The 15,432-nt window shown below is 39.4% G+C and overlaps 2 protein-coding genes across 3 annotated transcripts; one reads left to right on the top strand and one right to left on the bottom strand.

The window, feature by feature from the left end:
* The first annotated feature begins 430 nt into the window (after positions 1-430).
* dynlt2b (dynein light chain Tctex-type 2B) lies at positions 431-3,207 on the top strand. Its single transcript, XM_040185023.2, has 5 exons — positions 431-849; positions 1,293-1,426; positions 1,803-1,872; positions 2,189-2,252; positions 2,366-3,207. The coding sequence occupies exons 1-5, from the start codon at positions 803-805 to the stop codon at positions 2,411-2,413; spliced, it is 363 nt and encodes a 120-aa protein (XP_040040957.2). The 5' UTR covers positions 431-802; the 3' UTR covers positions 2,414-3,207.
* Positions 2,850-13,281, bottom strand: nmur1a (neuromedin U receptor 1a). 2 transcript variants are annotated; one of them, XR_013468612.1, is made up of 4 exons: positions 13,103-13,281; positions 9,736-10,666; positions 8,845-9,394; positions 7,870-8,609 (listed from the first exon to the last, which is right to left on the bottom strand). XR_013468612.1 is itself a non-coding variant. In XM_078108293.1 (3 exons), the coding sequence occupies exons 2-3, from the start codon at positions 10,637-10,639 to the stop codon at positions 9,015-9,017; spliced, it is 1,284 nt and encodes a 427-aa protein (XP_077964419.1). In that variant the 5' UTR covers positions 10,640-10,666; positions 12,478-12,593; the 3' UTR covers positions 2,850-9,014. The 2 variants fall into 2 exon arrangements, 1 of the variants encoding a protein (XP_077964419.1); XM_078108293.1 differs by lacking the exon at positions 13,103-13,281 and adding an exon at positions 12,478-12,593 and having other exon boundaries at positions 2,850-9,394.
* Between the last annotated feature and the right edge of the window lie 2,151 nt (positions 13,282-15,432).

Below are 15,432 nucleotides of genomic sequence, written 5' to 3'. Positions count from 1 at the left end.
CAATAAAACGAATGTGTTTGCTGGTTTCAGTTATCCTGTGTGTACGATTAGTTACAGTAGATGCAAATAGTTAAAACTTGTTCTGCATGTGATAGCTGATAAAAGACATGACTTTTTCCATTTTTTTCTATGTCATTTAAATCCAACATTCGTATCTTTGACAAAGCAATGACAGAGGAGATAATGGGCAGGATGTGCCAGGAGAGGTCTTTCCCTTCTGTCAGTATAGCTGGAGATTGCTCTTTAAATGCAGAAAGGAGTCTTGATTTGCTCTTGTATTCAGGTGAATGAAGCCAAATGACATCCACTTTTATTTGACTGTAGGTTGATGAGGCCTTGGAAATTCAGAAATCATGATTAAGACTACAGAGAACCGGCTCCACCAGATTTCCTCTTAAGATAACAACCCTGATCTTATACCATGTGGGAGTAAAAGGGAAGCGAATGAAAGACATTGTGTAGATGATAGGGACATTTTGGAGGAAAAGGAAATCAAAGGCTTTCTTTGTCAGATAAAGGAAAGTGCGAACCACGACAGGATGATTCCAACAGAGACTATTTCTGAAAGAACAAAGGAAGAAAAAGCAAAGTTTTAGCATATTACAAAATAAGATACAGTACAAACTTATTTTGAAACCGGAAGGTTGGGAAACACGTTGCTATGGTAACGCATGGAACTTCGACGACATTAGCTAACGTTAGCTTAGTTCACGTTAGCTCTTGAGCAAGTAGCGTTATCTGACGCTAAGGTTTCTTTCTTTCCCCTTCCTTGCTGTAGCTCGCGGTGTGTTACTAGCAAGCAATGGAGGGGTCCGATACCTACCTAATACGACCCAATCACCAGCACAAGTGAGTTGGTCTTACAGTTAGTTAGCCTGTAGCCAGCTAACGTTACTTCATCGCTAACGATTTTTAATTTTAAACCAAGTTAGCAATTACTGCGTTGGGGTTTTCTGCTGTCGTGCTTTTGTTAACTAGTCTTTACATAACGTTAGTTAACCTTTTTAATAAGGGGGTTGGTTCAGGTCAACGTTAAACGGATAACGTCGGTCTGAACGACGCGTTACGTTTACTGTCAGTGGGTTATTGTTAACGCTAGCTAGTTCGCTAGGCTACAGTCACGTGTGTAAAACACATTATTCAAATGTATTGTTGACCAGTCATAGAAACGTAAGCATAATTTATTAGGAGACCTGTACAGCTTAGTCATCCACGCAGAGACTGGTCAGTTGTGGAAACCAGGCCGATTTCACTTGATTTCCTGCTTCGTTGCTCACTGTTTAACCTCCCAGGTTTAAACCAGCCATTGTGAGGGAATGTATTCGTGAAATTGTGAGGGAGCGACTGTCTGGGAAGAGGTACGAGCCGGGGGAAGTCACCGAGCTGTCCCGTTCACTTGCAGAATGCATTAAGGACAAAGTGAAGAGTAAGGGATGCTTTTTCCATCACTGAAAAAAAACTGTTATTGTTATTTCATAACATCCTTTTGGAATAAGATCACTTGTGTTTCATAGAAGGTTTTTACACATTCACCATCCTCCTGATTGTGAAGGCAACAAACTAACGGCGCTATGGAAATAATGAAACTAAGTACTGCTTATGATTGACGTGGCATTCAGTGTAGTACCACTCTGAATCCTTTAGAGGTGGAAACAGCACACAATGAAAAATAAACAAAGATATTCCTATTGGAATTTTCTTTCCACTAAATACATGCTGCAAAGTAATTGTAGCATACCACTCCTGTATTCCCCTGTAAAAATGTTATGCATTATTACTGCTTTATTTATCATCTTCAACAGACGCAGGTTTTGACAAATATAAGCTGGTCGTGCAAGTGGTAATTGGAGAACAACGTGGAGAAGGAGTCAAGTAAGTGATCATTTGGTAGTGGTGAATCAAGATAAACTAATATATGCTTCCTAACTTTACACTTTTTATCCATGCAACAGCCGTAACATAGAAGAAAACACCAACAATGCAAAAACAGAAACTCTTTTAGGTTCTTTGCAGGGTTCCAGCAAAAATTCCAGGAGAAGTTAGGGACTTCAACATTCAAAAATCAACATTCTTTGAATTACCATTGTTTTGTCAATTTGAAATATGATCACAATGCGCAATTTCTGAAATATCCAGCAGAAAACTTAATCAAAACTTGAATGTAGGCCTTTGTTATGTGTTTTACCAGGATGTCTTCAAGGTGTTTTTGGGACGCCGATACAGACAACCACGCAGAAGATGTTTTCATAAACGTATGTACCTCATGGTCTGTTTATTCAGATTATAGGTGGGGGAGGAGGGGCAGACTCCTCAATTCAATATTTTTATTTTTAATCCGTTACATGTGTTTTACCTTTGGCTGCAGGAGAACTTGTTTTGTCAGGCGGTAGTTTTTGGAAGCTATTACTACTAAGGTCAAGAATGGATGCCCAAAGTCTTTCAGATGGAAAGTTGTGAGGTGAACATCCAAACGAGACTGCTGTCCTTCAGGATCTCAGGCCTACGCTGTGTCTGAAGTAACTGGCATTAATCGCTGCATCTCAAAGTCAAGACAGATGACATCCAGAGTAGGAGTGATGGATATCTGTGTTGATACTCTGGTGTTTGTAAAAAAAAAAAAATAGAAATCTGGCAAGAGGATTATTTAAGACTGCAATCTCTTACAAAAGGGATAATTTGTTTTGAAGGGTTGGACAAAAAAACTTGTATCCCGATATTTGTAGGTATGTATCATGTGTGTTTTATGTATTCAGCGGACCTCGTAGATTACTAGAATCCTTGAGATCACAACTGAATATGCAGCACAGTTTTTGTACACTTCAGGTGCTTGACACAGCACAGAAGTTACAGGAGAGGTCAGTATTTGTCTGATTGTCAATGTGACCGATCATTACCGCTGGCCGACTACATGCAGGAAAGACTTTACGATAATTTTAAACTATTGTCTGTTTAGTGCATCCCAAGCCCAATGATCATAAACCTCATTCTGCTCTTCATCTTCATCTTTGTCACACACGACTGAATTCCTTGTTAATATTAGTCCTGGTTTGCATTTGACACAATGGCTTTGTTATCTTTTGAAGTGGACGTCTTATTAATTTACTTAAGTTTGATTTTTCGAAAACTATTGCAATCTCTAGAGTAAAATGTTTCAATATCAAATGTCCAACATTAACTGTTACATTAAAAAAAACGTTTTCAAGCCGACAGTTGTTATAAACATTTGTTCTTATGTGCAGAATTTAGACCGACTCACTAAAACCACTATTTTTTTATTAAGGCATAATTAAGCAACAGGAATTACTGTGCAGTCACTGTGCTGTTACCCTGTACTGTAGCAGACTCACCCTAGAGAGATAACACTCCTCTGTCTCACTGTACATGTTACTCTACTTTCCAAAAGCCCTTTGAACAGTTCTTCCTCTTCAGACAATATGCAATCTCTTGGGGTTTAGTCAGAGATTGATTGGGAAACTGTTTGTGAAAGTCATAGATAGCTACACTGTAACAAATTGCTGTAAATCTACGGTGCATTTCTAACAGTATCTTACAGTATGTCATAATAACTGTAACATACAGTTACATTTCCATCCCTTGCTTGTAAATGAACGGCCAATGTCATGAATAAACAGTTAAAGCTGTCATTTTACAATAATAGCAGACTACCGTAATTCAACTGCATGTTACATATATTTTATGAAGTGGTGGAAATACACATACAAGTGCAGTGAATCACAATCCATCTACATCTGTAGGTTAATGTATGAAAGCCCATGTCAGCCACTGAAAAACAGGTCCTGTAAGTCATCATAATGAGATAGTATCTCATGAGATACGATGATGACTTTGACTTACAGGACATTACAATACATGTAGCTGTCACTTTTATCCAAACACCCATGGTTTGACATAATTTACGTGGAGTAATCGGGGGTTAGGTGTCTTGCTCAGTGACATTTCAACTTGGCACAGGGAGCAGCCAGGATTCAAACCTCCAACCTTGTGCTGCACAGCACACCCTTCCTATCCCATGCGCCGCCTTCACTGTCGTTTCAGTGGCCGGAATGTAAAGATTATAAAGTGTTCATTGCCTAAAAGTCATTTGAGTGTTAATCGTGACCGACTGCTCCTGAACGCGTCAGACGCGTAATCTCAGTTTATCCAGAACACCTGTGCAGTTCAATATCGGAGGAGTTTCTCATTGCCTCGTCCCTCCAAGTAACGTTGGTAAGTGTTATTTGCCTAGCATGATCAACATTCTCCTTCCTACTCTTTCCTTACATCTTGTTGTCTTCCACATCTTTGTAATTTTAATATTTTACCAATGACAGTGTTTCTAAATATTTAATTTTGGTTTGTTTTACAGAGGCACTGGATTAAGGACGCCAGCCATTATCTGCGGTCAATTGAAAGTGTTCCATAGCGCATTGTTGCAGTTAGTTTACCTTGTTCCTAATGATTTTATAATACATTTTTTATTATTGTATACATGCGGCTTATTTTACGGCTTAGGCAAAGGCCTAACATTTTTGTCTTAAAGGCATCTAATAAACTCCAACCACTATGACGAAATGAGTTTGGTTGTCTTTCTTTAATTTGTGGGGAATTAAATGCAAAAGTATACGATTATAAGTAAACGGTAACATTCTGGTATTTATAACACAAAAACAGTAATCGTATGGTAACAAACTAATCCAATATACGACAACATACCGTAAATTACGGTAGTTAATTCACAGTAAAATTTGTTCAAGTTTACGGTAACATACAGTAATCCATTTTACGGTAACATAGTGTAAAATCATTTACGGTATTATATCGTAAAATAACGGTAAATTCCTGGCAACCTTGCTGCCAGTGAAATACCGTTAATTTACGGTGAAATTTTTTAGAGTGTAGTCAGGGGATGCCTGCTTTGTTTCTGCCTCAACTAACCAGTTTGGTCATAAAGCAAACCAGAACATGTAGATAACACTAACAACATTTAATCTACGCCAAGTTTCTTTTAACTGGATTTTTCCACACAATAAGTAGACATACTTTAGATGAGACTGATGATGGAGGTAATCTTCAGTGCTGCAGGTTGTCCTTATCCATCCCTCCAGTATTTAAAAAAGAATCTCACCAGCGTTGCACCACGGCTTCATCAGATCTTTGCCTTTCCAATACTGTTTGGAAATGTTTGTGATAGTGGAGTGTCTTATTCTTCTTCTTCTTCTTCTTCTTCTTCATCATTTTCAATAATGTTTGGCGTTGTTTTGCTGAACTTTGCAACATATATTGTATAAAACCCGTTTGTAGCTCATAAATGATTGATCATTTGCTGTGTTGGTTTAATCGTACCATTATAGTAGTAGTTATATTATAAAATTATCAGAGAGAAAACAACAACAAAACACAACACAAGTTTGACGAGCTGTAATAAACCTCTTTTTTTTCCTCTATTTTAAACTTATTAAGATTGTGATTTCCATTAATTACTGATAGATTCCTGTTTTGCTTGAGACTGGTGAGCAGGGGCAGTTTCTGTTGCTTGCTCTTGAATACTTTGACTAAACACACAGATCAGGGTGAGGGACATTACTGCGACGCCTTAGCTTTAGCATGCTCTACACACGTTTCTCTTTCCTCCAATTACTGCCACCAAAAAATACGTACGTTGGTGCCCATGAATAAACAACTTGCACAGTGGAAATAATCTTCACCTTTTATCCATTTGAAGACACATCTAGCTAAGGTTAATATTCTTCAAATGTGACATCATAAGGCATCAGCAGAGAGTAAAGCTTTAATGTGTGCTCTTCCAGATGGGGTCAAGGGAAGTCTGTGTGTCTCCATTGACGACCTGCTGATGGACTCTGCTGAGAGTTGTGCCTGTGCATTGATGAGGCCTTATTTTCCAATCTTCTGCTCCCCCTCAGGGTAGAGATGGCTGGGATATTTATTGGCTATTATTTGGAAAAGTATTTCAGTGTCACACAATATTTCCCCCCTACATGGCGAATGATGACTAATGTAGTGTTGCACCTGGTCCAGAGGTTTCAATCAGCTGGAACAATTCAAGTCTCTACGGCTTGGTTTTGTTTTAAATAGTTTATAGGCATTTCAGAGAAAATGGTTTGATACTCATTTAAGGGGTGTGCATCTTTTCCTGATGATTCAATATGTATATTGTTACAAGGTGTGCAATATGATACCAAAAATATTTCACAATTTCAAGTCTTTAACATGAACCTATTCATTGAACAACCCTTTTTTTTAATGCACCCTTGTTTCTGGTGACTACAGAACTATAAAATGGAGGCTTCACACATGCACACAATCAAGCCTAGTTTATGCTTCTGCGTTTTCAGAGCGACGCAGACGCAAGACCCCCTTGCGTGTCCCTTGCGTCGCTTTTCACACCTCCTTGCGTCCTTGCGTGTCTCGAGCCATTTTTCTAGGCTTCGACGCAAGCAACGCAAGCCTCCCGCAGCGCACCAAGCTGCGATTGGTCCGCTAACTACGTCCTTTACGGAGTCTCACATTTCCGCTTTCATAGCCCGATACGGCCATTATTAAAACAAAGAATGTTTACGGGAGAACGGATCAGATTTAAGAACTTCTGTCGGAAGAAATGCGTAAATATGACCGCTTATACAAGCCGTCATTGGCGGGTCGACGCAACGACGCAGACGTAAACGCAGAAGCATGCGCCGGCCTTCACAGTTGGTTGCAGTGGCCACAAAATGAGACAAAATGGTGCAACAACTACATATTAGTTTAGAAGTGGTCTATATTCTAGTATTGTCACAGTCACAAAAGACCCCGGGGCTTTGCTGCAGGCACTTCATTTCCGGTGCACTGCGCTTTACCTGCGTTACATCTCCACGTCAGTGTCTTGACTATGAACTTCTCGGAGTTTCTTCATCAATGCTTCTGAGGTCCACAAAAACATGGCGAGGGTATGAATGTCAGACATGGCCCCGTGGAGCCTCATGAGGCCTCTGTTGTGAAATCAAACTACAATATGCTATGTTTTTGTCCACTGTGTCATATTTCCATGTAGTCGCGCCCACGCTAATAAGCTGTCCTGATGGATGATACGTTTCGGAATTGGTCTGGCATATCGCAGTTTGCTGTCAATTACTCACTGTAGATTTCTCAAGATGCACTATTCTACATACAGAGCAGAGATCTCTTCATGGAGTTTAATGAAAAATAAGTATTTATGCTGCAATAACAGCGAGACATTTAAATCATCACATAAAATGACCTTTTGTACTGCATTGTATTGAAAACTGGCAGCTATGAGTTGGATGGGTAGAGTGAATGACCCTTTTAAAATGATGTCAAGGAGGTACGCGGGGAAATTGCATTTGGTAATTCTGGCGCGAATGGTGATAATGTCCTTGGTCTAACAAACATAAAACAAGACAGGACCATCCATTACATTGTGCCTGAGGTGCAGATCTAGAATACAATACAGCTAAAGAAACCTTGTACTGCCTTCCAAACTGCTGAGGTTGTCGGCTCTGGAAGATCTTCCTACGGTCCAATTTACTTGGAGAAATGTGGGATGCTACAACATCACAAAAGATGTGATAAATCAGCTACGTGTGTCCTTTTAGTAATAATCTGTTCCATGTGATCACCTTGTGCAGAATTCTAGCAAATTACCAGTTTCATAACATATCAAGTGACTGTCTGGTTTGAAAAATATATAGACTTGTTATTTATTACTGTCTTCAATACAGTAATGTTTTGCATTACGTGTTTATTACTGTGCATCACGCTATTACAAATGATGTACTATTATTCAAATATATGTTACATACAAGGGTATGAACATGTGTTTTCAACTGTAAATGAATGAAATGAAAGAAGACGTTTTGTTAAACCGTTTTTATGGTTGGTTTAGCACACATACAGTTGCTGTCAGTTAATGCAGTACGAAGCTACTACTGGAATCCTAGTCCATCGTGTTGAAAGCATCTTTACTTTATGTTCGTCATACTGTTAATGAGGGCCACTCGTACATTATACAAAACAGTATGTACTTTTTCTGCAGTGACAGCAAATACCAAAGCTGCTTTAAATGATCAATATTTCCGACTAAAATTATTTTCCATGGTAATGAATAACATCTGAATACAACTTCGAACAATATGAAGCATTAAGATTGTTACAGAAATGACACGCAAACACTAGTGTGAACAGTACACCGGGCGCACAAGCATTTTTGTTATCTGAATACGGCAATATAGTACAGAACCATGCAAGTGATCTTTGACATTTATATTATAACTGATATTGATATAAGTAATTACTGCACATACAGTTTGACTGAACTCACACCATTGACGATTATAGAAGCAGTATAAGTAATAAAACACCATCACTTTTGCATGATGTTCTAGCATCCATAATATCCTTTCCCTTTTTTACTCTTTTTCCAAATGCTTGTTTTTTAGTTTAATTAATGAAAATAGTTTACCTAGAAATCTTTGTTTATTGTTAATTCATACATGTGTGTTTCACAAATATTTTCTAAATTTTAAGTAATTATGTATATAATTATCGTTCATCCTCTTTCTGCCATGGACCTTATTCATGCCAACATTTTTAAACTTGTTATCATTGTCTTCATTTAAACATATTTTCCAACTTTCATCTATTTTCAAAATCTATTTTCAGACATTGAATGTTGCACAACCGTTCTAACAAGTTTAAGATACATTCAAGTGTACGTTCATACATAAACCAGAGGGCTTTGGTCTGCATCTAACCTGTGGCAAGTTAAAAGTGTAATTTGCTGAATTACTTCTACATTTTTGAAAAATGGCATAGCAGCACTTACATCACACTGCCTGCTGGCAGCCTTGGTTTTTATGGAGATCTTCCGGCAGACTATTCAAGGTTAGCTGATGCACCTGCGGTAGATGTTAGTGAGAGTAGATGGATATAGTCGCTCAGAATAGAACCATCCTACAAACAACATCTCCCCTTTCAAATACATTTAAAAAAAAAAGAATTTAGCAGGAAAAAACGGTTTCATCTTTGATCCTTCCATCTTCTGCCTCTGCTTCAGCAACAGCAGCGCCGTTGCTGAGTGGCACATCACTCAGGGTGCTGCGGAGGGTCACCTGGGTCCCGCTGAGTGAGTGCGTTCTGGGGCCGATGTGGTGAGGGCGATGGCACATGACCTCCTTGAACATTTCTCTGAAGCGCGTGGACATGAGGTTGTACAGGATTGGGTTGACCGATGAGCTAAGGTAAAAAAAAACTCCCGAGATGATGTGCACATACTGGAATATTTCCAGGTGGTTGTTAGTCCAGTCGCTGATGAAACTCCACATGAGACGATCGGTGTGAAACGGGGCCCAGCAGATCGCAAAAACCACCACTAAAACAACTGGAAAAACAGCAAGAGACAAAAGAAGGTGTTAAAAGGAGTGCGTTGATCCATGTTGCTAACATGCAACTATCAAATTGTTCCTCTTGTGGCTGTGTCAGTGATACTGAGAATATTTTTTTCTGGGTGCTTTTTACTGTTAATAAAACGTTGGGTTCATAATCCGAAAATGTTTCTTTCAAATCTATGTCTAAAATAACTGGAATTTGAATGTAAGTGTCAGAAAGAAATAGTCACTATTATTTATTTGAGTTATTATGTGATCACAAGCCCAAAGGGGAAGGGAGCTATCTCATGGCCATAACATAGATCTTCGGTAGGCCGACTTGTTGTATACTCACATAACATTTTAGTGACCTGCCGGCGACGTGCCCTCTGCAGCTGCGTTCGGACGATACAGAAGCTGTCCTCTCCAAAGCCTTTCTTCGCCTCCAACTGAAGCATCTTCTCCTGCCTCAGCTGCAGCCCAATGAGCATGTAGAGAACAGTGATGGTGAGCATGGGCAGCATGAAAAACAGCAAGGTGGTCACCTGGATGGTCACGTTGTAGATCCATTGCGGTTTCACCAGCGTACAGATCGCCGAGCCGGGGATTTCCACTGGGATGTTCCCCGAAGAACCGGTGGAGCAACTGTAAAGAAATGTTACTCCATGCAGACTTGTGTTTGGCAAAGCACACAACACCGACACGCCCCACACTGTAAGGATGACCCGCTTGGCGTGGGTGCGCGTCACGACGTACTTGGCGCGCAGTGGGTGCACCACGGCGATGTAGCGCTCCACGCTCAGCGCCGTCACGTTGAGGATGGACGCGAAACACACGGTCTCGAATATGAACGTTTTAAAGTAGCAGCCGCCGTTTCCCAGGAGGAAGGGGTAGTTCTGCCACAGCTCGTACAGCTCCAATGGCATGCCGAGCAGCAGCACCAGCAGGTCAGACACCCCCAAGCTGAACAAGTAGTAGTTTGTCGGCGTCCACATGACTTTGTTGCGTGTGATGACGGTGCACGTCAGCACATTCCCCACCACACCCACCAGGAAGATGAGCAGGTAGACCACGCAGACGGGGAGGAACACAGGCGATCGACGGGGCCCCAGGCATCTCTCCAGGTACTCCTCTTCGGTCAGACATGCATCCTCCAGAGCGACGTGGCTCCCATGCACGCCCGGGGTCAGGTTGAAACACTCTTCCCCCGAAGGACATGGCCAAACACCATTTTGGAACGAGCAGTTGAAAGCCGACATCCTGCAGAAGAAGTCAAGACTTGCTATCTAAGAAAAAGGGATGAAACAGACATCAACGTGAGATTGCATTTTATGGCATTTTTTTAAGACAAATTGGAATAAAGTTAGCGGCTAACGATATTTACACCAAATAATTTTTAACCCTGCGTGAACAGGGGTCAAAGTTTTGCTCATTACTGCAAATGTGTTGTCACATATGTCAGCTCAAATAAGGAAGGAGTTGTTTCGTATGTTGCTCTGAGATCTGCTGACCAATTTCCAAAAGTCTGAACAAGAGGATCTATGACTGTTTCTGCCTATTAATTTTGATTTGACTTCCGACAGTGAGCAGAAGACTGAGTGATCTAATAAGCATGAATTAAAATCTGTTCACTGATAGATATTTTTCCCTGCAACAAAGTACTGAAAGGATAATTAATAATATCAAACTTATTTGACTCAGAGAAATCCGCTACTGTATTGTATATCAGACTTCAAATTCACAGGATCAGTTTCTTGTTAAGATTGGTCATTTTTCATAATTTAATAGTAAAAGAATAATAAAGTAATATTCCTAGATTTATAATTTCCCCTGTCCAATGTGTGGACATGTTTCACTGGCAAGCAGACAGGTAAATAGCAGGAAGAGGGTTTGGAGCAAATTCACTTAGGAAGACTGCAATAAAAGGGTTTTATGTTATATTCTCAATGCCGTTACCATGACCAGCCCAGTCTGTGGAGATTGGTTGTGATGGGGGTTCTATGCGAGTCATGATGATTGTTTCTGTTTTTTCCCTATTGGGAGATCCATTCAATTAAGGGTTCGGTGTAAATGCAAAGCACTGAGTCACTGCATTGAAGTGGTCCATAAAAGTAAGTGCTTTGAGTCACATCCTTCATTCTATTTTTTTTTTTTTTTTTAATCCAGTGCAAATTCAATGAGCAACACAATTACTGACATTTACGTATCAATGATCAGGATTGAATGTTTAAAATGAAGGGATTTTCCAAATTATCCAAAATGTATTATTGGTTTGTATACTCTTAATACACAGTACCTTTGATTGTACTTGAATAGGATCTTCGTTGGCGTCTGTCAGACTCGGGCGTAGTAAATTAGCTGCATGTTAATTACTGTCTTTGACATAAAATGATATTACCAATATTTCCAAGTGAGAGTGGGGTAATGAGATAGGAAAAGTCTGTGTTTCCAGTTTAATGACTGACTGTTGATGATAATTGGGAAAACTTAATCATAATTCTTCCACATATTTACATATATTAGTACGTTTTATTATCTGTTACATATTTCTGAGAATCTCAAAGACATGGTGGGTAAAAACAGTTTAATTGTTTTGGACAGCAGGCTTGGTTCCCAATTTTGACTATTGAAAGAATTTGAAAGCAGGTGGGAAAGATAGTTTAGTATGAAGATGAAAAACAAAAATCCTATTTTAGTCTTATTTTCGTCTTATTTACATCTATATTGATTGTTGGCTGAATGACCTACACTAAGGACACTTTTTTAGCCAAGATGGATTTTTTTTCCTTATTTCCATATTGCTATTTCAGGGGGGTTACTTTCAATTACTTTTACCCTTATGGTCATCTTGACAGACCTTTGTACAATACGATTACACTAATTCAATTATAGACTTGGTGTTCTAATCCAAGCATTTTTTTTGTTGGTTTCATGCACATATATCAGAGTAACAGAAATAAACTGAATTCACTGATCCATCAACGTGCACTGTCCCTGATATAAACATATATTTAATGTCAATTTTGAATGACATGTTAAAATAAAATGTTCCTATAAACAGAAGTTATACTTAGCTGATTTAGTGAGGACTGCATACTTTGTCACGTTTTGGGTTTGTTTCCTGTTTTATTTTGTAGTTTTCTGCCTCTTGTGTCCCCTGGGTCCCTTCCTGCCTTGTCCTGTCATCCCCTGTGGTTGTCTGCCGTGTCCCAGATTGTGTCCACCTGTGTCCAATCACCTGCACCTCCCCAGTGTATTTAAGCCCTGTGTGTCCTTTGTCCCTTGTCGCGTCATTGAATGTTCTACCCTGAATGTCACTCGTTAATGTCTTGCCTGTTCCTGTTCCCCGTCTGTGTTTTTCCGTGTCTTCGTTCCCCCTTCGTTGGATTTTTGGATTTTTAAAAGTACCTTTTGTTGTCAAACTCTCAGTCCTGCCTCCGCCCACCTCGATCGCAACGTACTTGTTTCAGTATATTAGCGTATCGTCATGAAAGGTTAAAGATTTTCTTTTATTAGTTATTTATCTACCATTTGAAAAACACCTTGAATTGAAATGCTTTGATTTGCAAAACAAAACATTCATTAAATGATGCGTGATGCGTTTTTCAGGTTCTCAACCATCACATTATGCCGGATGTCTGTACCACTGGGAGACAGTGGTATAAACATTATAATGTCTAATTCCTGCACTCATAATGATTAATTTGCATAAATCTTCTTACCTCTAACGTGTTCCCCCGTTGTTATTCCCAAACACCGACTGATGTCTTCACTGAGGAGTGAACAATGTGCTCCTCTCTCCGTCTCGTCTCCTCCTGCTCTGTTGCACAATCACACACACACACACACACACACACACACACACACACACACACACACACACACACACACACTCTCTCTCTCTCTCTGTCCCCCTCCCTCACCTCGGCCCTTTCAATACCATCCTGTCAAACCTTCATTATACCGCGGCTCCTACTTCCTACTGTAATTATGGACATGTCAATATGGTACTGCCAAGGCTTGTGTGCTTTTCATACTGAGTGTGGGGGAAAAAAACACTCATGCACAATAATTTAGATATCAAAAACAAAATTATGGCAAAAGAGCGTAGACAGAAAAGGGCTACACAATGGGTTTGCAGGATATACTGTATGTCATACTGATTAAACAGCCAAACAGGTTGAAAAACAAACAAAGAGGCTAAAGCATACAGATCCAAGTGTAAAAGTGAACTACCGTGAATCACTGACTCTGCAAACACAGGATGTGACATAAAGTAATACTGTTATGAATGTTAAATGTTGATTCGTGAATTTGATTTACTGGATGGACCTAATGTGGTTAAGTGGCCAAAGAAACGGAAAGGATAAAAAAAATGCTGAAGAGATACGTATTGAAGAGCTGGAAAGGCAAGAATTTAAGCAGATGTTTTGTTAAAGTTTCATAGAGATTGTGAAATTGGAAAGTGATTTTATATACCTGGCATGTTTCAGCAGTAAGAATGAATAATGTATTAGGTTGTGCAGGTATCAGATAGTCTTCCTGTTTGTCATGAATGATAAATCTCTGCACAGCAGATGCTTACCTTGACCTGATAAGAATGATACATGTTAATAAGTGATCACATTAACCGCACACACGTGCGCTGCTGAAAATACAGGATACGTGTGTGTGTGTACGTGTGTGCGCACACACTTTTTTATAGTGTTTTATGGGTCAAGGGTCATATGGTTGTTGCAGCAGTGCAAGGGGAAGACAACAAATACACAGAAAAATATATATAAATATATCAAAATAAACAGAATAGCAAATAGCACAAAACATGAGCATTTGGAAAGCCACTAACAAAGGTTAGAAGGTAAATTCACAACACTTTGGTGTCGTATGAATATAGTTTTGAATAATGCCACCAACTGAGCAAGAAAATTAAAAATGTGCAAAAAAAACAGGAACATAAAGGCACAAATTCCAGTAAAGTAAAAACTGCTAACGCTGCTGCTTACCTCTAATTAATGACTGGCAGCTACAGGTGTATTTTAATCCTGACTATTACGTTTTCTGCATGCTGACTGAGGACAAAGTCACTCACAGTGAAGCACTACAAGGGTGACAGAGCTGACTTAACTGCTTTCTCTGGTACTGAGGGTTCATTTATCGCCATGACAGTTTGACAGTTTGTCCTTTCAGTGAAATTTAATGTTTCTGACATATTTTCAGCTGGCTGAGATGCCCGGAGGTCAAAAGCTGTAATCCCAATCTCAACAGTTGACGTGTCCTTAAATTGTATTACAAGTTTGAAAACGCTATACATATGTCTCAGAAATATATCTTAGATAGTATGTATCTATAATATTATATATCTAGGTTATACCATGAGATGAGACTTTCAAGGACCTACAGTATTTGTTTTACTATAGTTCCCCAAATAATGAGCAGCACGATTGAAAACAGGGTGGGAAATGCCTTTAAAAAAATTGGAGTTTGACTTTTCAAACCCCAGTTTTCGTCTGTTGCTGAAGCTTAGCCTCCACCCTGCGTCACAAAGTACACCCAATGGGAATGCTATTCTTTTTGATGATAAGTAGTGTTGTTAAAACCTGCCTGATGTGGTGCAGTGCATTACATATGGGAATAATACCCAAACTTTTACAAATATGTGAAGGAAAAGAGTAAATTGAAGCTAGCGTTCTTTTCACTAAAATAGTTTATGTTTCATAACGATGAATGATTAACAAAATGCTTGTTAAGGTTTAAGCAGTATTCTGGCAGTCATGAAACGTTGTTTATGATTATTCGATATTCATACGCAGTTCTGATGCTGACGGTCGAAAGAGTCCATTTCATGGCTGTCATGTGAGACACGAGAAGCTCATGGGACATTATCTATCTAGTCATAAGCGAGCAAAGGCAAATTGAGTCATGCCTGTACAAGCGAAAGGCCATATCATAAATATTAACAGGAGGACAGATGGAGGCTACAAACACGATGCATTTTTAATTGTTCCCCCTTTATCCACGTGGGGACCTGTTGTTTACAAAGTAGGTGAACGTT

The sequence above is a fragment of the Gasterosteus aculeatus genome, chromosome 8, assembly GCF_964276395.1.
Source record: "Gasterosteus aculeatus chromosome 8, fGasAcu3.hap1.1, whole genome shotgun sequence".
Classification (NCBI taxonomy): Eukaryota; Metazoa; Chordata; class Actinopteri; order Perciformes; family Gasterosteidae; genus Gasterosteus; species Gasterosteus aculeatus.
Note: the sequence above shows the minus strand (reverse complement) of the source record. Positions and strands in the feature narration are given on the sequence as shown.